The sequence below is a fragment of the Salvia hispanica genome, chromosome 3 (assembly GCF_023119035.1).
Source record: "Salvia hispanica cultivar TCC Black 2014 chromosome 3, UniMelb_Shisp_WGS_1.0, whole genome shotgun sequence".
Taxonomy (NCBI): Eukaryota; Viridiplantae; Streptophyta; class Magnoliopsida; order Lamiales; family Lamiaceae; genus Salvia; species Salvia hispanica.
In genome coordinates, this window is record NC_062967.1 from 17285565 (window position 1) to 17310010 (window position 24446).

Below are 24446 nucleotides of genomic sequence, written 5' to 3' on the forward strand. Positions count from 1 at the left end.
AAACCACCCCAGACATTTCAGAAATTCCAAAACCAACCCCTCATCCCAAATTATCTCGAAATCAGCCCCAGAACTTCCAAAAATTTCACATTGACCCCCAGAAAAATGCCCAGTCACAAAATTACCCCCAAACTGCCAAAACTCTACAAATTGCACCACAGTCCCAAAAATTTAAGCCCTCAATTCCGTGCAAAAATTCCTTCGAAGCATTGGCATGTTCCTCTACCTCACAATCAGACGCCAAAGACACCCAATGGATATTCGATTGTGGGGCTACCGACACAATATCATTTGATGCATCAGACTTCTTAACCATCTCGAAATCTAGCAAAACCTATGTGCAAACAGCCAGTGGGGACCTAGCGCCAGTCCAAGGGGCGGGAACCATTAATGTTTCCCCCACTTTATGCCTATCTAACTGCCTTTATGTTCCATCATTGTCACATAAGTTGCTATCCGTTAGTCATGTGACTAAGGAATTGAACTGCAAGTTACTAATGCAACCGCGATTTTGTATGTTACAGGATATCAAGACGGGGACGATAGTTGGGCGTGGCACTGAGCGAAACGGGTTGTACTATGTGGACGAGATAGCTCAACAGAGTACTGCAATGCTGACTCACGGACCAACTGAAAGACAGGCTTGGCTTTGGCATCGTCGGTTAGGACACCCATCTATAGGATATCTTCGTCTACTTTATCCTAATTTAGTTGCTTCTATGCATTTCTTTCATTGTGAAACTTGTTTATTGGCCAAAAGCCACAGACATTCATTTAAGTTGAACAATTCTAGAATGAAAACTCCTTTTGCTTTGATTCACTCTGATGTTTGGGGCCCGGCACCAATTACTGGGGGACAAGGATTTCGTTATTTTCTGTTATTTGTGGATGATTATTCTCGTATGACTTGGGTATATTTCTTAAAAAATAAATCCGATGTGTTTGAAAAATTCACTACTTTCTACTCTCTCATCCAAACCCAGTATAACCACAAAATCCAAATCCTTAGGTCAGATAATGGGGGAGAATTTGTGAATACAAAAATGCAAGACTTTTTTCGACAAAATGGTCTAGTCCACCAAACCTCGTGTCCCTACACTCCAGAGCAAAACGGGGTAGCAGAAAGGAAAAATAGGTACATCCTTGAGATTACTAGAGCTCTCTTGATCGAGTCAAAAATACCGAGAACTTTTTGGCCCGAAGCCATAGCCACTTCAGTCTACCTCATGAACCGCCTACCCACTGGGATTCTAGACTTCAAGTCACCCTTGGATATTTTTTCCACACACTTCGAACTACCTTCCTCTCTTTCCTTAGAGCCCAAGGTCTTTGGTTGTTCAGTATTTGTTCATATTCCTAAACATGAACGTACTAAATTTTCACCATGTGCTCGTAAATGTGTTTTTTTGGGGTATGGAAAAAGTCAGAAGGGGTATCGATGCTATGATCCGACTACAGGCAACATGCACACTACCATGAATTGTGATTTTGTGGAAGGGGAATACTTTTACAGCCAATGTAGTAGTCAGGGGGAGATATCGTCGGACCATAATCCTACTAGTGACCTACTAAATTGGCTACCTAGTCAAGGGAGAAACCAGTCAGGGGGAGAGTCGACGCTTGAGTCAAGCCCTGTCACAGAAGTCGGTCCAACAGAGGAAAGTAGTGGTATCGCCGAGCCGTCTTCTCCCACTGAACAGAACGTGGAGTTAGGTGACACTGCTCAACCATCAACCCCATCTTCGATGTCGGAGGTAAACAGTTCAGATATGGATAATGTAATTGTGGAGAATACTAATCCTGACAGGAATGGTGGAGATAACTGTCTAACAAGTGGTAGAGATGCTCATCCAAGGGAATCACCATATGATTTTCCTCATAGAAGCACGAGGGGAATCTCTGCCCGGAGATACTCTCCGGACTGGAAAGGAAAGAAGGCCAGATATGCGGTGGCGAATATTGCACAAACCCAACTCACTGAAATGGCTAGTGCATTTGAAGCTGCCATATATGAAGAAGAGGAGATTCCACAAACATTTGAGGAGGCCTCAAGACATAAACATTGGAGAGAGGCCATGAAAAAGGAAATTGACGCTCTCATTAAAAATGGGACATGGGAAAAGTGTACATTGCCAGAAGGGAAGAAGCCAGTTGGATGTCGATGGATATTCATCATAAAAAGGCGTGCAGATGGGTCAATCGAGAGATATAAGGCGAGACTTGTGGCCAAAGGATACACACAAGTATATGGAGTAGATTATGAAGAGACATTCTCCCCAGTTGCCAAGTTAGACACTGTTCGAGCACTTCTTTCCGTAGCAGCATGCAAGGATTGGCCTCTACATCAATTCGATGTCACAAATGCGTTTCTACATGGTGAATTGGGGGAAAACAAAGAAGTATACATGGAAGTCCCACCTGGATTCTCTGAAGATTTCGGACTCGGGCAAGTATGTCGCCTTAGAAAAACTCTGTATGGGCTGAAGCAGTCTCCTAGAATATGGTTTGGAAGGTTTTGCCAGGCAATGTTCAAACACGGGTTTAAACAAAGCCTCTCAGATCATACACTCTTCACAAAAAGAAGGAATGGAAAGATAACATGTCTAATTATTTATGTTGATGACATGATTATCACTGGTGACGACGTAGAGGAAAATCCACAACCTAAGGGAGAACTTATTCAAAGAGTTTGAAATGAAGGACTTAGGGGCATTAAAATATTTTCTTGGGATAGAGGTGTTGAGATCAAAGCACGGGATATTTCTGAGACAGAAAAAATATGTCTTAGATTTACTTGCAGAGACAGGGTTGTTGGATTGCAAACCTGCTGAAACTCCAATGAATCCTAATCATGGATTGAAAATAGAAGAAGGGGCTGCTCTTACAGATCGAGAACGATACCAGCGACTGGTAGGGAAGCTCATATACCTATCACATACCCGACCGGATATCACATATGCAGTCGGCATAGTTAGTCAATTCATGCACCGACCTCAAGTCGACCATATGGATGCTGCGTTAAGGATTGTCAGATATCTGAAGGGAACCATTGGCTATGGAGTGTTTTTAGCCAAGAAGGATGAATTGGAGATCGACGGATACACAGATGCAGGTTGGGCAAGTAATCCTATTGACAGAAGGTCCACTGGGGGTTACTTCACCTTCATTGGAGGGAACTTGGTCACTTGGAGAAGTAAGAAGCAAAAGGTGGTAGCTCTATCAAGTGCAGAGGCAGAGTTCCGAGGAATCAAAAGTGGACTAATGGAAATCATCTGGCTAAGGAGATTATTGACAGAACTTGGCTTTCCACCTACACGGAAAAGTCAACTGTTTTGTGATAACAAGGCCGCAATCAGTATTGCAGAGAATCCAGTGCAACATGACCGTACCAAACATGTTGAAGTTGATCGTCACTTCATCAAGGAGAAGCTCGAAGGAGGGATCATAGAATTTCCCTTTGTTCGGTCCGAAGAACAACTTGCAGATATCTTGACTAAAGCTGTTCATCCCAAAGTCTTCAAGAAAATTTTGGACAAGTTGAGTATCGGAGATACCGTTGCTCAACTTGAGGGGGAGTGTCAAACAAAATCAATGGAATTAAAGGAAGAATCAACGATAGAAGGAGAAGATTTGGAGAATAATTGATTGACTAGGAATATGTGAAAATATTGTATCCTAGAATAGGTTGATATGTTTTCCATAATTAGGGACACTATCTTCCCTATATAATGAGGGGTGTAAAACGTTGAAAACATAACACAGAAAATACAAATCTTCAATCTTCTTCTACTCCCAAACTCTCTGAATATGTATAGCCATCTCGTCTCTCTCGATTACCATCTTTAAGAGCTCCAACAGTGATGCTACTCGAAGATGGAAATTTAGAGCCATCGGGGTTTGTTATATAATGCTAACTTTTCTGAAATTGCTAACTTACTAACTCATCAATACAATATATATTAAAAATGTCAGCAAGATCACATTAAAATATCAACATAAATTTGTGTTGACATTATACTCCCTCCGTCCGCCATTAGGAGTCTCATTTTTGGACGACACGGGTTTAAGAAAGGTTAAGAAAAGTGGATGGAAAAAAGTTAGTGGAATAAAGGTCTCACTTGTATATATTAGTTTTAAATGAAATGTGAGTGTAATGAGTTAGTGGAAGGTGGGACTCTATTACCATTTGTGGTAAAAGTGAATCGGGACTCCTATTCGCGGACGGACTAAAATGAAAAAATGGGACTCCTATTCGAGGACGGAGGGAGTAAATATCAATGTCAAGACCGTGTATTAAAATATCAACTGAGTTTATGTTAACATTTTTAATACACTGTATTAATGAGTTAGCAGACTTAGCAACTTAAAAAAGTTAACAACGGATCATATCCTTGGAGCCCTCCCTATAAATACCATATTCCAATCCATAATTAATCATCTCTAATCAATGATTTATAACAAATCGATAGAAGACTCAAAAGGTCAAATAATTTCTAAGGCAATGAGAAAAGGATTGAAGAACACGAGATTATATTGACAGATTTTTATCTAGTATTTCATTATGTTGCTCCCTCCGTTCCTGAGAATTTGTCACTTATTTCTATTTTTGTCCGTCTCTAAAAATTTTCTCACCTTTCACTTTTACCATTTTTAATTAGTAGTGAATGTCACATTACACTAACTCATTTCTACTCACATTTTATCATAAAACTAATATACTAGTACTATAAAAGTAGGACACATATGCTACCAACTTTTTCAACTAATTTTTTATTATTTAAAATTTGTATCGGGTCAAATGGTGATAAACTATTAGGGATGGAAGAGTATTGTTTTTAATTATGATTTTTGTTTAGTGTTAAATCATAAAATTCTAGGATTTGATTTATAGTAATTGTACTCATATATTCTTTTGATTACTTAATTATGATATTAAGGTTTGGTTTTATTTTATCTATTATTATGTGATAATTCGTCTGATTTTCTGACAAACTATTGGTTAATCAAGTGGTATATATGCTATAGAATCGAAAGAGGAACAGTTTATTAGATAAAACAAATAACACGATAGATAACACCGTGTATTCATAGTATAGTCCCTGCATCCTTAAATAAGCGAAACACTCCTCTTGGACACATGATTTAAGGAATTGATATTTAAAGAGTTAAAGTAGATAGAGTAAAGTATGAGAGAGAGAAAAGTAGAAAAGTAGATAGAGAATAAAGTAGGTGGATAATACAGTAAGAGAAATGATTTTTTACTAAAAGCAAATGTCTCACTTATATTGGGACATCCCTAAAAGGAATATATGACTCGTTTATCTTAGGATGGAGGGAGTATTTGTTATAGTATTTTAAATTCATGTACAACGTGATGTTAAATTAGTTTTTGGAAAATTCATTGAGCAATGGTGTGGATACTAGTTTTAACTAAAAGATGAAAAGTGTTGCTCCTCCTAACAATCCTTGAACAAACTAGACAATATTACATGGATGTAATTCATTGCTAAACGAAGACCATAGCAAATTAAGAAAATACTTAGCATTGAATTAAACATGGATCCATACCATTAGTTCGTTCAAACTGTGTTAGGAGCAACAATAAATTGAATGAATAATTAAGAGATGCGATGGTTAAGAGATGAAGGGATATAGGTGTTGTCTCTTAGTTAAGAGATGGAGTGAAACGTACAGTGGAGCTCATGAATAGTGAAGAGATGAGAGAGTTAAGAGATGAATAAGAGATAGCGTTATGGATGGCCTAAAACTCTAGCAACAGAATGACAAACTCAATAATTTGGATAAAATAAAAGAGGCCAAGCTAGGATAATGGTAGTGTTGGGACCAAAATAAGCGGATTCTTCTTATGCATAGTGAGCCCGGGCAAGGCATCAGTGTCGATAGGCGGGGCCGAGGGCGGCCCCGCCCAATCAAACGAGTAGAGAAGATTGGCCAAGGCGAGGTGTATCGACATCATCCCCATATTCATCCCGGGGCACCTCCTCTTCCCGCCTCCAAACGGGAGCATCTTGAACTCCCAGTCGGAGTCAGACACATTCAAGAACCTCTCAGGCACGAACTCCTCGGGATCCTCCCAGATCGCGGGGTCCCTAGCAATAGCCCAGCCATTAATAATGAATTTAGTCCCAACTTCAACTTGCAACCCTTCCACAAGATGAGACTCCTCCACCGTCCGGTACAGCAGCGGCGCCGGCGGGTACAGCCTCAGCCCCTCCATCACCACCGCCTTCAGATACGGCAGCTTCATCAGCTCGTCTTCTGTAATCATTATTCCATCATCTTTTCTCCCCACGGCCTCCCTTATATGCTCCTGCGTCTTCCTCATGATGTCGGGCCTCAGCATCAGAGCTGTCATCGTCCACACAATCGCGGCCGCCACCGTGTCCGTCCCAGCCACAAACAGGTTCATCAGCAGCGCCTTGATCTGGTCCCACGTGATCGAATCCGGCTTCTCTCCTTTTAATTTTAGCATGAGATCAATAATATCCGGATCACCTGAAGAAGAAGACGATGGAATGGGGTTGAGATGATCATCGATGAGCTGCTGGTAGAATGAATCCAGCTCCTGGAAATTGGTTTCGACCCGGCTCGACAAGCCGGAGAGCTTGTCGAGAAAGCCGAACACCTTGAAGTGATCGGAGACGTAGAACGAGACCATCAACGCCTGAGCCTCGAGCACGAGCTTGTCGAGTTTCTTCTTCTCGTACTCGTCATCGTCGTAGGTTTTCCCAAAAGCAACGCCGCAGATGGTGTTGCTGGCCAGGGACATCGCCATGTCGCTCAGATTGGCCGGATGATTGAGTCGAGCGTGCAGTTTGGAGATGACGCGAGACACCTGAGCCTCGCGGACAGGGCGGAAGCTGAGGATCTGTTTGGGGGAGAACAGATGGAGGGTGCACATTCTCCGCGTCTCCCTCCAGTGAGGGTTGTACGGGGAGAACGCCATGTCCACCCCGTTGTAAGACAGCTTTTGCTGAGCCAGGACAGGCGGCCGGCTGTCCTGGCTCTTCAGGATCTGTTTTGCAACTTTTCCTGATGAGACCACGAGGATTGGGGTCGACCCGTGTCTCAAGTAGGCTACGCCGCCGTACTTGTGGGAGAGGTCTTGAAGGTAGACGAGGGGTTTCGCGTTGTCGAATTGGAGCAAGTTGCCTAGCAGCGGGACCCCTGCAGGTCCTGCTGCTACAGCGTTCTTCTTCCTCTTCTTCATCCTCATCAATTTCCGAATAACTACGAATAAGATTATGATTATGCACACAACTATCTTCATCTTTAGATATTTGAGTGATGAATTTGATTTGCCCTAGGGCCTTATTTATACTATAATATGGTATCCATATTCTTGAGATTGGTCAATACATGTGGATATGCAAATAAACATGTGTGATGTGCAGTGATATGGGTCCTACTTCGAGCTCTAAAATATTTAACCACTACCTACGCACTAGCTATGCATATTAGTTAATACATTAGTGTTGCTATACAGGTATGCCTGCACTCTGAAATTGTTTTTTCAATTCCCCAAACCATATTTATGCATGTTTAAATTGGCTCTATTAATATGCAATTTATTAAACGTTTTTATTTGAACGGTTGTATGTATGGATAAAAAGTAGTAGTAGTATAGTAGTCCAGAAGTATTGTTACGTGGAAGGAGTATATTCAACTAAATATTGTACAGATATTCTCTATCTTCGTATTTTTCTTATTTCTATAATTATGATTGGTTTGACACACCACGCGTGTACCAATATTTTAATTGTATATATGAGATTAGGTTAAAACAGTACTTATAAGATTATTGTGAAATAATCCTCCTTCTGTCTTACTCTAACTTAGTCGTATTGCCTTTTCGATTGTCCAACTACAATCATAATTGAATCATTTTTTTAGGAAAAACAATATGTAACTTCTTTTTTTATTCTCATTTCATTTATCTATTTAATTCATTGGATATAATTTTCTTAATTTCTCCACTTAATCATTAGATACAATATTCTTAATTTCTCCACTTAATTCACTAATTATAGAGTAGTATTCACTTCGTCCCACTAAATAGAGTCTGAAACATTTATTTTTTTGCATGGATTTTATGTATCGTTTTGTGAATTAAGCGTGAAGAGAATAAAGTAGGAGAGAAAAATTGAGACGGTGTTGTTAATTACTAACATTTTAAAAAATGTCATATCTATAGAAGCACAATCAAAAGAAATACATCAACTATATAATGGACGATCATGCATAAGTATTTTGATGACCCTAATGCATTTCATTCAAAACATGTGAATTTATTTTATTCACTTTTGTGGTAAGTATTCTTGTTTATATAATTGCACGTGATTAAGTAAGTGGAGTTGTTATCAGAGATATTTTGCTGCAATTCTCATATATTGACCTGTTAATTTTCTCCGGTTAATTAATATTGGTACATGATTAATTCATCAAATTGAGTTGAAATACGTATTCAGAGTAGGTGATCGTCCAACTGCTCTATCAATTTCATTAATTATATATACTTTGATTTGGTGCAAATGAAAAAGATATCAAAAATGAAATTCACGATATAATAAGTAACTGCAACGTGAATCGTACGTAGTCCTATTATTTGTAAATTCAAGAAATCTGGAAAGAGTAAACCAAGAAAAACTGAAATATAGTTGCAACATAGATTTCAACCCACATACATTTGATTTTCCTCAGCTTTTAGGAATTAATGAAATTGAGTAGTTGGTTGCTTTCAATATGTGTCGTGTCGTGTCAGTGGAATAAGTGATGAGAAACTGGTGGCTGTGGTTTCATATGTGTGTATACGATGAAAGCTAATCCAATCCCAAATACGAGTATTACATCTTATTCACTGACTTTTCTTCACTTGTTATTGTAGTGCCAAGTCTTGGAATATGTCCCACGAGTTAAATGAGAAGAATCTCATATTATATAATGGTGTGTTTAATATGTGATTCCTGCAGATTTGCGGATCTCCAGTTTTCAATAATATCTCATCGATGCAAGAACACAAATCATTTTTTTACAGTCTCCCAAAATCTGTAAAATAATTTCAAAAAAAAACATATAAATGAAATTGTTTGAGTGAAAATTTTGAATTTTAAGTGTAGTTGAATCTTATATGTTGATTCAATTAATTACTCATCTACGAGTGTAGCCTGTTGCCGAAGCTATATGAAATAGTAGTGATTTGATTAGTAAGAAAAACATGTAATGTGGTATTATTACTATTGGTGTGTGGACCAATTGCTGCTGTAAGGTATGGACACCTCAAGATCTTAAATTACATAATCAACGACAGGTCGGCAAATTGATTTATCTATCTACTTAATATTGCCTGATAAAATCATCTTAAGGCTATGACTTTTTAGAAAATTGAAGAATGATCACGTTTATAGCATCCGCAACAGTGCTCTTCGCCGTGCCGAAACGAGCTGGCGCGCCACGCGTCTCCCCCACATATATGGCACGCTCCTATTGGGAAATGAAGCCCACTCGCCTCTTTTGCCCGATTAAAAAAAATCAGTTTTAATTATAGAAATCTATTTTTAAAATAAAATAAAACTATAATTTCACAAAGATCCATACTTAAAAGTTGGATTCGCGAATTAGTGAAAGATTATACTTTATATTATACTCCCTCGGTCCCAAGGTATTAGACCAACTTTCCTTTTTGGGATGTCCCAACATATTAGACTCATTTTCTTTTTTAGCAAAAAGCATCTATCTTATTTTATTCTCCACCTACTTTTTTCTCTCTTCTCTCCCCTACTTTTTCCCTCTATCATACTTTACTCTCTCCACTTTAACTATTTAAATATCAATTCCTTAAATCATGTGCCCAAAAGAAGTGAGTCTAATACTCCGGGACGAGTGGAGTACTCATTTTAGAGAAGTAAGTTTTTCATTGCTTGAGTAGACATTTTATAGATAGATTTTCAACTTTAACCTTCCTTGTGATTTTGATGTGTGGCAATTAGTTTACACTTGAAAGAGAGTTCCTATTGTTTTGTACTCAGTATATATATTTGTTTGATTACAATACAAATTAATGTTTAGACTAGTGGTTAATGTGCATTGAAGAATTTTGTAGATTGTGGGTTAAAACTGTTGCTATTACGTGAATAAAATTTGAATAATGTTTATATTTATGATATAATTTGAATATTATATTAAAATTAATTTGCATGTTAAATACTCCATTTTTTATTTTTAGTGAATCACATATTTTAATTAAATTAAAAAAATAGTTTAATTAACTTTCATATAAACAAATTTAAATAGAGAATGAATATAAATGAATTAGTGAAATCCGTGAATAAGAAGAGATGAATGGTTGCAGGTGTCGTTTCTTGAATAAGAGATGAGGTAAAAATGGTGTGGAGCTCATGACTAGTGTGGAGAAGATATGGTCCAGAGATGAATAAGAGATATTGTTGTGGATGACCTTAGTTGCGGCGTGTTGTTCAAAATCACTTGTGAGATCTACCTCAGGTTTACCTTTGTTGGTTGGAATTTGGTTACTTGGAAAAACAAGAAACAAAACATTGTTTCTCATTCGAGTGTAAGAAAACTGATGGGTGAATTAGGTTTTCAATCACAACAAGCGTGTAAACTTTTATGTGATATTAGTACCTCATATAATCCAGTCCAATATAACAAAACCAAGCATGTATAAGTTGATAGATATTTCATCAAAGAAAATATTGAAAGTGGATTAATTGAGCTTTATTTGTGAGGTCAGAAAACCAACTGACATATATCTTGACTACAGATGTGAGTTCAAATTTTTGTGCAGAAATACTTGTCAAGTTAAGTGATAGGTTGATTTCTGTCACGTGTTTTTTATTACTCTATTCGTCCCCAAAAAGTATGAACAATGAGTTTGGCATGAGTTTTAATAAATAAGGGGAAGAGTAAGAGAGAAAGAGTAGTGTTGAGTACTAGACCACTTGAACCCGACCACTCCACCACTAGATCAACACACATAACACAAAGATATACTTTTATATATGAAAAAAGGTGCTCAAGGCAGCCATAACTTAGCAATATTAACATCATGAATATGCTATACAAAACTATTTCCACACTTCAATCCATACAATGCACCTGTGACTAATGCAAATTAAACTTGAAGGATCTGTATACCTTCTTGCTTACTCTACCAGGAACTTACCTGCAAGAACCAATATCTCTACTCTGCCCTCCATAAAAAATTCAACCCTGCTATATCCAGTTGAATACTCAGTGTTTGTGAAATGTCTATTAACCGGTAACTTCTTGGTGAACATCAGAGTACTTAATGGAGCAGAAACATAAGTTCGCCAACTAGACATCATCACCTCTTGGAGATGGTGGTGGCTGGTTATTGTGTAGACTAGGAGATGGAGGCTCAGATTGCGGGCTAGGAGATGGTGGCTCAGATCGCTGGCTAGGAGATGGCGGCTCAGTATCTCCCACCTTCTTCTGCAGGCTCCAATACATGATGCTTGCTGTAAGGGTCAGCATCATCTTCTGGTTCACCTGATACCATCAGTTGCAAAAGAAGAGGATATGAGTATTTTGCATAATACATGTCGAATATGTGGTGTGCTTATACATAAAGACAGAACCAATCTGAATATAGCATCTTCTTCAAGTGTTACTTTTGAGATAGTAAACTAGCTAGTAGATAACTTGTTTACCAATATGAGTACAAGCCAAGCAAAAAGGAGCTAAATTATATGCACATCGGTGATGTACCTCAATTATATCCTCAGGTAATAAGAATATGGAGCATCCAAGCTTTCGTGCGACACTGATTATATATGTTGCATTTGATTTTTTATCTTCATCTGCATTTACAATTAAATCCACTTTCAGTTCCAAGAAAATATTATAACAGGTTGCGAGGCAAATCAGACACAACAGACAAAAGTAGACATGCAAGTTAATTACATGGTTAAGGCATGGATAAAGTAGTACTTCCCAAAATGGAATTCATGCATATATATTTAGGAGTTAGGCCATTACTCCATTTGGCTCCTAAAATAAAACCCCTTTCTAATTTCATCAATAAAATTTTCAACCAGTCCTAAGCATATATTTGATTTATTAATCTCATTAGCTGCAACAGAAGATCCTAAATGAGGACTCCCATACCAGTTGTTCCCTTTGTAACTAGGGCCCAGTTGACCACCCTTGGCTCCACGGAACTTAAAAGCTCAAGAAAGAATCTCCCAGTTGCGAGGTTTTTATCCTGTTAATGGAAGACAAAGACAGATACATCATATACAAAATAACTGCATGATCAAGACCTCCAGCATTACCTTGAAGCTTTCCATTTGGGAACTTCTACCAGATTTCTTGACTTTTTCGTTTGCCCAATTCAGTATGTCAGCATCTCCAATTTCCTTTCCTTGAGAATGCTGTCTCAAGTTTTTTAACAGTTGGATCATGGTAAATCTCATTAACTGCCACAGAAAAGCTGCAAATGACAAACATGTAAAGTTATGTTGATGTTTAAATGTACTACTATAGGATCTTAAGTATTATTGATGAATAAACATCATGCAGGTGTCAAAAGAATGTAGTGTGAAAACATTATGATGTTAGAAAGCATGCAACTCTACTTATGGACAGATGCAGCATGAAAAGTAAAGCAGTGTTGATGATATCTACCCATAATCATTTAAAGACTGCATTTTAGACTACCTATAACCAATGGATGAAACAGAGTTTTAACATTTTGAATGAAAACAGAGATCATATTTAATGTACGAAGTTGAGCAGTCTTACATATTATGAGCTTCTTGTTTCCTTGCAAAATATCATTTCCAGCTATATTCACTAGGGAGAAGTTCAAATCCTTCCCAACACTCACAGCTTGGTTGCAATTCTCAAGTTTCTTGAACGAATTAAGAGGAGGTTTTGGAACTTGCTTCCAGTTTACAGATCCAGGAGAAGCTTTTTCAAGTACTTCCAGTAGAACACATCTGCATGCATGACAAGTAGAAGTGAATTAACTCATAAAGCTAAATGTCAAAACAAATAAAAGGAAACCTCACCCTCCCCTGACATTGTCAAATACATTATTGACGTGGGTTTCAATCCCAAGGCTGTTAATCCACAACCGGAAGCATCTCTCCTCTCGTGAAGTTTGAGCATCATCTTCCTCCATTTCAGCCATTGGTACCTTCGACTGGTCCACTGATTCTGATAGTCCATTTCTGAAACAGTAATTTTGATATTCAACACATTCCTATGACTAAACTATTGGACATTGTATAAATAGAGCATACTGGGAACACTATGCTTTATGATCTTTCTTACTCCATAAAATGAATTAGAAATAAGCAGGTTATACCCAGAATGGATGAATTATCTTTAATCCTGTATTGGTAGTAGCCTCCCTCATGTCATTGTCTAGTTGAAATAACCATGGTATGAAAACGAATAAAGGACAGCGAGATGACCAGCATTTCACCACATATACTGTATTATATTTTGAAACTTAGCTATCTTCTTCTAACATGTAAAGCAATAGTATTATATTGAACTGTACTGAACTACTGAAGTTTTGTCTCCATAGCTGGAAGGTGAGTATCGCAGTCTACCTGTGTTGAAATATTTGAGCAACAAATGCAAGATTTAGATTTGCCGATCCCTCAACGATGTCTTTTGGAGTAACATATCTTTTACAATCTAGTTTTTCAGCTTGCTCAATGATCAGTTTTGCTCTTTCAGTCGGATCTGTTGTTTCCAATGTTGAGTTTGTGCCAAGTTCTGGGGCAAGTGCATTGAGCAGATGAGCATAAGCTTCTCCGTCCTGCAGTTAGAATGGGTATGTTGAGCTGCACAGACTAAATAATTGCAAAGTTTCTGTGACTTCTAAATAAGGCTCTTAGAGGCTTCTGCCCCCTAGTTCTTTTCTTACCTTCAAATCTGAGGAAAAATTCGTAACCTCTTTCTCGAATCCTGCTCTCTTCAGATGAAAGTTCATCCATTTCAGAAGAACTTTCTCTGGGGCTAATCCCATAAGCTCCTCTACATCCTGTGTTGGATCAATTGTGAGTGATCATGAGAAAAAGCTATCATATGAAAACAACTTTGAGAGTTCGTTACCGTGGAATCCTCCATCAGCTCAACAAGTTGAGGAGTCTTCTTTATATCAAGATCAGATAACAATTGTATCTGTTGTTTCACAAACAAGGTAAAGCAGAAGTTAGCTATTTTTAACTTATGTTATGCTACAGACCTACAGAATTTGATTTACCTTTATTATTTGGCACATCAACCCAACAACTAGATGAGGCTGCAGAAAAAAAAGGAAGTTACAATGATTCGTATCCATGCTGATGATATCTACACTACACTGAAAATGAAAGACAAAACGACAAATAGCTAGCTTACTCTAGCTTCAATCAGGTCTTGAGTGCCAATGTTGACCACAGTGCACCCAATTGCCTTTGCAGAATTGAGGCAAAGGGTATGGTTCTCGTTCCTCTCCCATGGATTTAGAACCTTCTTAGTATTGATGGCTCGCTCATCTATAGTATTAGGTACAGCTACATTTATGAGTTTACTGCATCAAATAATTACACGGGTGAGAAAAAACACAAGAAATCATTCTTGTTTTCATATTTACAGGACCAGTACCATAGAAGAACGCCATCCTTTGCCAATTCAAAGATATCATCACTAGATGGATCTAAGGGGAGATAATCCTTCAAGAATGGATCTTCTCCAAGATAGGTGTTGATGTGGTTGACATAGGAAGCCTTCTCGGATTCACTAATTATATGGTGCAGTGTAGTAGTTGTAGTCGCTTTGAGAAAGGACGACTGAGGTTTATGACCACCCACTTTATCTGAGGCCTGAGCTTGCAGGTTCAAATAATGCTACACATGTTTGAAATATAGGTGATCCTTAGGTGTCTTTATCAATATATCCAATCACGGAAAAGGAGATGCACAGAGTAATATCAAATGAAACTAAGAATAACATACATACCCTAAGGAATGATTCAAAATCAACTTCTTCATCCAAATCAGGAGATGACTCCTTTAAGATGTTCTTGATCTCATCCTCTGTTAACAATTCAGTAACCGCCTTCAGTTTCGCCAATACAGGAGGCAAATCTGCCAATATAACCTTCCCAGCTTGGTTACGTGCCGAGACAAACTGCAACAATAGCCATATTCATTTTTGAGAAAACAAGGTCCAATTGGTCAAAAGGGTTGAGGAGATATCACAGTACCTTAGATTTAAGGCCTCGCAGCTCGACTTGAGTGAATTGGCTCTGAAGCCAAGGATCGGAGACGACTACACCCACAAAACTGGACATATTCTCTTATAGCGCTTTCAATGAAACTGCGGATAACAGAATAAGGAAACTGGTGATCTATAAAAAGAAACAAGATAGATTAGGTGGCATTGGAAATGATCCTACAAACATGGGAGATTGATCTATATCCATCCATATTCTACAAACAAATCACTGTAACTTGATCATGCCAAAACGCAAATTGAGGCTATGAAGAATGTCATTTGATCAAAATTTCATAAATATATTGCATGTGAAATTAAATAACTATCTGTAATTCCTTATACAATATGAATATACATTGAGCATACGTTTTGAGTCATATCAACAAACAAATACATTGAGCATACGTTATGAGTCATATCAACAAACAATTGATGTGCTCAAGAGATATATATCGATGATTACCTTTCGATGATTTGTGGAATCAGTAGTGATATATATTGTTCACGTCAGATGAGGATCAACCCATGTCATATCTTATGCATTTTGGGATCAAATTCTAGAATGAAATATGGAAATGAAAAAGGAAATGGAAATGTAGAATGGAGGATTTGATAGGAGAAAATGCCGTTTCTTTTTATGGACATGCGAATACTCAGGAACACAAACAACTGCCTATAATGCTATTTTAAGTTCCTTTTCCTATACCTTTAAATTACTATTAAAAAAAAGAGCAAATTATAAAACAAAATCATTCAAATTTTTGACATTTTTCTTAATTGCCTCGTGGCGAAAATTTCCGACATGCTACGTGTCTGAACTTATCGACACGACGTGTGCATGTGTAGAACTAAAGAAGCGACGATGTCTTTAACCGGACATTTTGTCGACATATGGAGTAGTATTTTACATTTGCCACGTCATATATACTTTCTCAATTTAGAGATTAATGGTACAACTGAGAAAAATATCAAAGTTGATGTATAATTGGTTATGTTTTAAAGTTGCAGAATTAATCAAAAATTAACCATACTTAGTGATTTTATGGCAATTTCCTTTAAAAATAGATAAAAGATAGTAGCAAATAGTACTCTATAAAAATAGATAAATAACTTAGTCCAAGTTTTTAACATCTTTGTTTGGTAGTAGTTGTTTCTTTAATTTTCAATTAGAGCGACACCCTAATAAAAATAACACTTGTGATACTAAAAAAAACATAAAAATAAAAATATTGAACGCTGTTTATGAATATGAAATTCTAAGAAATAAAACACACTGCATCTCCGGCAACAGAACTAATAAAATGCAATTGATAGAATCGATCTCTGGCAACAAAGTATACATACGTACATGAGGGGAATCATATACATAACAATAACATGTATGATAATGAATAGCTAATCGGAAAAATTGGTATGCAGTGATCCATAGCAATTAAATTAACTCAATAATCAAAATGCAAACACAGAAATTAACCAATTGACACAATCAATCCAGATCATCATCATCAGCGGCACAACAACATCAGCACCACACCAACAATAACCGCCACGAGATGGCCGTGAACAACACTCGTCGCCGCAGAATTGGAGTGCGATGAGGAGGATGAAGATGAAGAGCCTTTATCCGAGGCAGCGGAGGGCGTGTCTGCGGCCGGGGCTTCAGCTGCAGGAGCTGGAGCCGGAGCCGGGGGCAGCGGTGGAATGTCGGTGCCGAATATCGCTGTGGGGAGGAGGACTTTATCGGTCTCGTAGATTGCGACGGGATCCGCAGCGTGGACGGCGCTGATGACCTTGGTGCTGGTCCATCCGGAGTCGATGCGGATGGTGCCGGCGTTGTCGGTGAAATTGAGGCCGAAATTGGGGCCGCCGGCGAAGGTGGGGATGGGGTTGTTGAGGCTGAGGTTCCGGAAATCGGAGAGGGAGTAGTAATGCGGGATGGCGTGGAAGGAGATGACGGATTTGAGCTGGTCCTGCGTGAGATTGGAGAGAGAAGCTGGCTTTCTGATGGATGAAAACGCCTCATCTTTGGGGACGAAGAGAGTGATTCCTTCCTCGGTTTTGTTGGCTTGGTCTTGGAATGTGTCGATCAGCTTCGTCGACTCCAGGTATTTCAGGAAAATGTGGAACGGCCCCGCCACCGATAGCAGATCAGCTAGGTTAACGTAATCGGTAGCCGGTGCCGGCGCCGGCGCCGGCACCGGAGTCGGAGCCGCCGGCGCGGGGCTCTTTTTCTGTCCGTTGGCTGATGCTGCGAAACAGAGCAACAGCAGAGCGCTGCAAACCACAACATTCATTCTTATCGATTTCAACATCTTCTGGATCTACTTGGAGCACCTCCTTCTCCTCACTCGCTCTCTGCACACATAACTCACTTGCTTTAGCAATGTAGCTAGATCTGATGGAAGGATTTGCTTAAATCTAATCTAAGCAGCTGGTGGTTAATTGGTACCAAAGCAACAGATCTATGGATGAATTTGTGATGTGAGAAGGAAAATGCGGCTCTACAACCAGATCTATGAGCTTAGAATTAATTAACAAGCAGATTTCGTTAGATTAGGTTCAAATTCTAGATCCAGATATTTAGAGTTGAATCAACAAGGTAGCAGAGCTAAATCGAGAGAGAGGGAGAGGGAGATTGAGAGTAACAAACCTGGGGGGAAAGGCAGTAAAATGCAGCAGCAGAAATGCGGCGGAGGCAGCGAAGTTATTGAGTGTGTTGATGCAGCAGTAGCAGCAGCATAAATATAGAGGAGGGAGGAGATGGTGGCAGAATTATATGGTGTTTGTTGATGAATAAAAGAATAGATGAGCTGGAGATGGCAAGGTAATTTTCACCCACCCCCACTCCAAATGTTACTGCTCAATAAAAATAATAATATATGTGTCTTAAGCATCAACCAAAATTCATTAAAACAGTTTGTTTGAAGTTCTACTATGTAGGTGGGATTTCTGCGTCAACCTCCCAACTTAACAACCCCAAAACTTGTACGCTAATAAAGCCATCTCTTGTTTTTACTACTTCTAATTTTAATAGAGGTTCTACAATTTTAACCCCCACTATTTTCCACATCCTACTTTTGAACTCCATATGTCCCAAAACATACTCCCTCCCTCCCATATAAATGGAACATTTATTTTTCAGTACGACATTTTATATATTATTATTTTGTGAGTTAATGAAGAAATAATAAAGTAAGAGAAATAAAAAGTAGAAATATGTTATTTCTATTTTAGGAAACGGTTCATTTTAAATTAGACAATCCAAAAAAGAAAACGTTTTATATATTAAGAAGATATATTTCTCATTTACCTTCTAAAAAAGGTGGACTCCAAGAAAAAAAGGTAAATTAAAAAGATAAACAAAATAACTAACTTTTTACCTTTTCTAATCAAGAAGAGGTAAATATACATTTTCAAAATGAAAGAAAGGTATAATACCTCCTCAAATACCATTTCTCTTGGAGCATAAAATTTTAAAAAGAAAATATAAATGTGGTAATTATTTCTCTTTACCTCTTCATTTACCCTTTTTTCCTTGAAGATGCTCTAATAAAGTGTCTCTCGTTATAAAAAAAACTATTTCAATTATATTCTCGTTATTACTGATATATTTTAGTTTTGCATTTAAACTCGGTTGTCCCAAAAGTCCCTATTCCTATGGGACAGATGAAAGATAATCTAATGCGTGTAATTTAGAGCATTTCCAGTGGCAATAGACTAGCCATAGGCCAGCCACAGCCCACAGGCTAGCCACTCTCTCTCCCTGCCACGTCATTAGCACTAAAATTTCACATGCCACATCAGCATTTTAATCAAATAGGCTAGCCTAAGGCCAGCCACAGGCTAGCCGCAATAAAAATAATTCAAAAACAACTACATTTACGGAATTAAATTTACGATAAATTACGGAATTAAATTTACGAGACATATAAGGGAAAATTCATTCATTTCATTAAAAAAAAGGTACATAGATAAAAAAAAATACATGGTTTTTAAAAAAAAAAAACGGGCTTCCACACACGAGCCCCGCCGCTCTCTACTCCTCATCGTCACCGCCGCCACCCGGGGTATCTGAGCCCGCGTCTGAGCCCCCCACCAGTGCCCTCGTGGAATCCAAATCCACCTGCATGTTCTCGAGCATCGATTGAAGAAACCTCTTCTCGTGGGGTCAGTTGCGGCCCTCCACTCTTGGAAGACCTTGTACATCCGTTCGTCCGTTTTTTGACGCGATAATAAGGTGTACGCGCGTGGAGGGGGGGTGCCGAGATGACCTCTTGGGGTGATAGGGGGGATCCTCCCTCGCTGCCCGTTGCGCCCGCTTTTGGCCAACCGGGCAAGGGTGACGAGCAAAGGATGGAGGGGACGGAAACTCCTCAAGCATCCGGGGGGGGTCGTGAGATCCGCCGCCTGTAATCGCCGGAGTAGTTCAGCCTTTGCTTCTTCGGCCACCCAGCGTCGCACCCCGCCCGGAACTTCTCGGAGTCCTTCAAGCAGCAGATAGCATTCCGAGAAGGCGAACTCCTTATAAACCCTCGGCTTGGGGAACCGACTCTCCGCTATCCTCCGGCGTCCTCCTCAGTCTGCCCACTAGTCAAGCATGCGGAGGGCGTTGGTGTACAACCCCGAAAATCGGCCAACCGCGGCCCCGATGCGTTCCCACCCCTTCCGGCACTCCTCCCCGCTATAGTCCTTTCCGTGCGGGCAGTTCCTCTTGTAGGCTGCTCTAATCTTAGCCCACATGTTGACGATTCGCAACCAATGGATCGTCGCAAACCGACAACCACGCCTTGGCCACGCCGACGTACTCATCCTCCGTCCACTTCCTCCGCGTGGGGGTGTCGTGAACAGCGGGCTGCGACGACTCGCCGACCACCTTGCCCCTTCCCCTTGGTCTTCTTCTTCTTCGGCGCGCCCGGCCCGCTGGAACGGGAGTGTCCGGCTCCCGAGATCGATCCTCATCTCATGCAATGACAAAAGGTCATCGCCAGTGAACTGCATTTCCACTTGAATCGACGTGTGAGACGAAGCCGTCAAAAAATCAAGAGAGGGACGATAGACCGTGTCCCCCCCTGTGACCCCCTGCATCCCGGGATGCATACCGGGTGCATCCCTCCTCGCCATACGGGCATCATCCCCATCATCTGTTTGCATCATCTCGTCGCTGCATCCGGGGCATACCTCCCACTCCTCGGCGTCGCTGCCACCGGGCTCGCCCGCCCGGTGATCCCCCCTCGCATCCCCCCCTGCGCTCCCGCCATCATCCCCATCAACCGTTGTCCATCGCTCGATATTGCTCTTGTACAGAAATTTAGAGAGAGAGAAAACTCGTTAAAATAAGTGGTGCAAATGAAAATGAAACTAAAATCACGTATATATAGGTTTTCAAAAAAAATTTTAAAAAAAAACGAAAATTGAGCGCTGGCCGATCGGCACGCCACAATGGCGGCCAGCGCATCGGCCAACGCCCTCAAATCGGCGTGGGCTAGCCGATTTCTTCGCCGATTCGCGGCTGGCCGTTTCCAATAGTTCGGCTAGCTGACCGGCTAGCGACGCGAATCGGCTAGTCGGTGGGCTAGCCGCTATTGGAGATGCTCTTATAACGAGGAATCGTTTTTTTAGTATGTCTTTTTACTAAAACAGTTGTATTTTATGTTAATAAAGGAGTAATATTTATATATATATCTTTTGGTGATGACCTGTGATTTGTAATCAGCGTGTGCTAAACTTTTTTTCTTATGAGTTGGCTGTTAATCATGTTTATAACGTTAGGGTTTCAATTTAAAAAATCTTCGAATTAAATAGTGAGTATCTCTAATTTAAAATGCAAGGCGAGACATAAAATGTGGATATTATAATCCATGTTATATGATACTATTAATTACAGTAACCTCCCAAAACAACAAAGGAAAATTATTTGATTTCGCTGTCCAACTGCATATAATACAAGATTATGAAATACCAACTGAATGATATGAAACAAACGGTGTAATATACATCTCACAAAAATATTTTGCTCGCATCAAATCTGGACGTGGTCCCTCTGAATATTTGATATTTGAGTAATAATAATATATGCGGTGGGTGCTAAAAAGCAAGATTGGATGTTTAAGATAGTATAAGACAAGCAAAATGAATTAGGGACAATCATATTGCTGAATTTGCATTGTTGTAGCTTGTGGGTTTTTCAAAAATGCCAACCATTTAAGCAATATTGTCTATAAAAAGAGAGATTCCCTAGGAGATTAAGATTATAAAGTATATATAATAGTGGTGTGAGGCCTAAATAGTGAAAAGTGGCGTTATTTTTCTCTCTTGTATCATTAATTTCATATTGCTATGATTTATACTTGCTACAAGAGAAAGGAAATAATCTGATTCTTCCCCTATATAGTACTCGGTTGGCTTATACTCTATAGTAAAACCATCATTTTAGATAAATAAAAAGTAAGAAATCAAATCTTTTTGAATGCATAATTCAAGTTGGATGATATCATGATACGATGGATCTGTATAGGTGGCTTCTAAGTTACAATGAAGGAAAGAAAATCAAAGAAATCAATGTAGAAATCAAGACAAATCTTTCCGAGAAAAAGATTCATTCAAATTCTTGTAATGTTTCAGACATATACACTATCCTTGTATAATGGTGACAGAGTAGATAAATAACCATCCACAAACCAAAGCAAAGTGAATTAACTTGGCAGATTGCAAGCATGGTGCCAGATTCAGACACTGTGTTCGGGTTCAAACTGGACGGAAACAACTATCCGCTGTGGTCGAGACTCATGAGGGTGGCAATCGGAAGCAGGGGCATGTCCAGCCACATCACTGGAGTACCTCCACCACCAACAGCAGACGATCCGGTCTACTCTCAATGGGAGCAAGATGACTGTAACCTCTTTCTTTTGCTGCTTCAGAACATGGAGATGAAATTGGTCACCTTTTGCGCGTATAAACCGACCTCCAAGGCTTTATGGGATAGCCTCGCCGTCATGTATGGAGACGTAATTAAAGATGACCCTTACGAACTTTATTGCTTGGAAGTTAGGGCAGACAGAATAAAGCAAGGACAACGTACCTTGAAAGATTACTGGAACGAGCTGCAAGGTATATGGATGGATATTGATCGGAGACAACCAACTCCTCCCAGATGCTGTGAAAAAAACTGCTGCGCCAAACTAATAGAGAATAGCCGATTGTACAAGTTCCTGGCCGGATTAGAAGACAGATATGAGGGAATCAGGCGAGACATCCTCAGGGAAAGCCCGATTCCCTCACCCGAGGCTGCTTTTTCCATGATAACAAGAGTTACAAGACACAGTGGGGGAGAAGCTAGAGCAAGAGGAAGGATAAGCAAGTGAAAAGCAAAAATAAAGAAAAAAAAGAGAGGAAATGCATACTATGGTGGTTTTATCGAGTAAAGCTATGCTGTAGAGTTTCATGGTTTAAGTTTTTGTTATAATCTAGTGTCACAACGCCTCAAGTTAGATTATGCTTATGTTTTTGCAACAGACAATCAACTCATTGTGATGGAATGCTTTATTTATGATTATGATTGATTCTATAATCTTTTGAGCCTCTGAATTACTTTTTCCAACAATCACAGGCATTCAAAAGGAAACAACAAAGCCAAACAACATGTATAATATTTTAAAACCTAATCATGAAGCTTTTAAACATCTTTTGCACAAAGAGGCCAAATAATTATTGATTAATGATACCAGTATTCAGAGATTTTTAACAACCAAGCGAATATATTTCCAGTCCTATACTAAACACAAACGGTTCGTATAGTATTTCTGAAGCAGAATGAATGAGGCCGAATCAGTGTGTAATTTAGTTCAACAGCAACCTATGTCACTACTCAACATCATCTAGAATAGCCAAGCTTTGTTCTTGAGGGGGGCCTGAGGTTCTTGGGTATCCACCGAAATCACTTTTACGAGGTTTTGCAAGTTCAACGAACACTCGTCTCTCGTCAAACAACTGAAAAAATAGAAAGAATAAACAAAGAGGCTCTTCATATTATTTTTAGTGATTGAGTTAAATCAATTGTATAGTATGGAACCTGATAATCCATGCTTTCTAGAGCGAGTAATGCTGCTTCTTGTGAGGTGTACTGGATGAATGCGAATCCTTTTGACTTCTGTCTGACTTCGTCCTTGATAAGTCTTACTGCCAGTGACGTAGATAAATCATCATACACAAATTATATTCAACTTAGTAGAAGAACAGATTCCACCAAATCTACCTTCGGCTATCTGTCCATACTTTGAGAATTCCTTCAGAAGGCGACTTTCACTTGCCGAAAAGGGTAGATCTGCATTCAAGTACAAATAATAACCAAAACAGTTTTAGTAAATTAGTAACAAGAATGAAGGCCAAAAGCTAGTTCTTTTGAAAAGAAAGTAATGAAAACCACTGGGAATGGATAAAATAAGAAAAAGGAGCACCGAGTTTTAACTAGACGGCAAAAGGCCAGAAGTTACAGGTATTTGTTGCTTGTTCTGTCTACTCTTTTTGAAACTCAAAGGATATAAGGGCATCACATCACAGTCACCCCTCAGGTATGCAAGTACTTGGTAAAATGCCAATTAGTTGAAAAGAAGCCTCAAATTGAACACCGCTTTACAAAAGCTATATAAAGAGAAAGCTCTCAAGCATGAGAAGGAATGTGTAGGCCTCTATCATTGTAATCCCAAAGATCTTAATAATGTATTCAAAACTTGTAAGCTGTAACAGAGTTTGAAAAGAAGCATCATCTATTAGATCATTGAGAAAATAGTGTCTACATTTTGTAAGACAATCTCCAAATTAACTCATTCTAATGCTTGCAGCCCGCTAGCCAAGATATAGAAGCTAGATTAATAGAATTGTTATATTAGACCTCCTGAATTTTATTCACAAGACAGCCATGGGAGCATGCCAAGTTACCAAGTTGACATTGCCTCCCTATAAGTCTAATTGAACTCAAGCACAGAGCTTACTGCTTACAGTTTGATACATACAGCATTTCATATAATAATAATAATAATAATAATAATAATAATAATAATAATGCATATAACAATAAACTGAAGAAAGACTTGAGCTTCTAATTCTGTGTTTACGAGGTTCAAAAATCAAAATTGCTTCTTTTGAAACACAGTGTAGAACAGAGTCGAAATTGA

General features: G+C 39.0%; 4 protein-coding genes across 5 annotated transcripts in view; all 4 read right to left on the reverse strand.

Annotated features, from left to right (window-relative positions):
• Positions 1 to 7020, reverse strand: part of LOC125215039 (xanthotoxol synthase-like) — a 12148-nt gene extending 5128 nt beyond the window's left edge. The window contains exon 1 of the mRNA XM_048116331.1: positions 6968 to 7020. The gene's annotated coding sequence lies outside the window, so the exon portion shown is untranslated. The remainder of the gene's footprint in view (positions 1 to 6967) is intronic.
• On the reverse strand, positions 5708 to 7291 carry LOC125215038 (6,7,8-trihydroxycoumarin synthase-like). The gene has a single exon (XM_048116330.1). The coding sequence runs from the start codon at positions 7289 to 7291 to the stop codon at positions 5822 to 5824; it is 1470 nt and encodes a 489-aa protein (XP_047972287.1). The 3' UTR covers positions 5708 to 5821.
• Positions 7292 to 11124: 3833 nt separating this feature from the next.
• Positions 11125 to 15877, reverse strand: LOC125213927 (fimbrin-5-like). 2 transcript variants are annotated; one of them, XM_048114726.1, is made up of 15 exons: positions 15740 to 15877; positions 15266 to 15378; positions 15019 to 15189; positions 14665 to 14906; positions 14419 to 14590; positions 14282 to 14320; positions 14131 to 14199; positions 13943 to 14059; positions 13623 to 13834; positions 13074 to 13235; positions 12805 to 13001; positions 12336 to 12493; positions 12169 to 12265; positions 11770 to 11861; positions 11125 to 11550 (listed from the first exon to the last, which is right to left on the reverse strand). In XM_048114726.1, the coding sequence occupies exons 2-15, from the start codon at positions 15350 to 15352 to the stop codon at positions 11356 to 11358; spliced, it is 2010 nt and encodes a 669-aa protein (XP_047970683.1). In that variant the 5' UTR covers positions 15353 to 15378; positions 15740 to 15877; the 3' UTR covers positions 11125 to 11355. The 2 variants fall into 2 exon arrangements, with proteins under 2 accessions (XP_047970683.1, XP_047970682.1); XM_048114725.1 differs by having other exon boundaries at positions 15266 to 15409; positions 15740 to 15794.
• Positions 15878 to 16556: 679 nt separating this feature from the next.
• Positions 16557 to 18087, reverse strand: LOC125213928 (fasciclin-like arabinogalactan protein 7). The gene is made up of 2 exons (XM_048114727.1): positions 17927 to 18087; positions 16557 to 17631 (listed from the first exon to the last, which is right to left on the reverse strand). Exon 2 carries the CDS (start codon positions 17586 to 17588, stop codon positions 16782 to 16784), a length of 807 nt encoding a protein of 268 aa, XP_047970684.1. The 5' UTR covers positions 17589 to 17631; positions 17927 to 18087; the 3' UTR covers positions 16557 to 16781.
• Positions 18088 to 24446: the final 6359 nt, after the last annotated feature.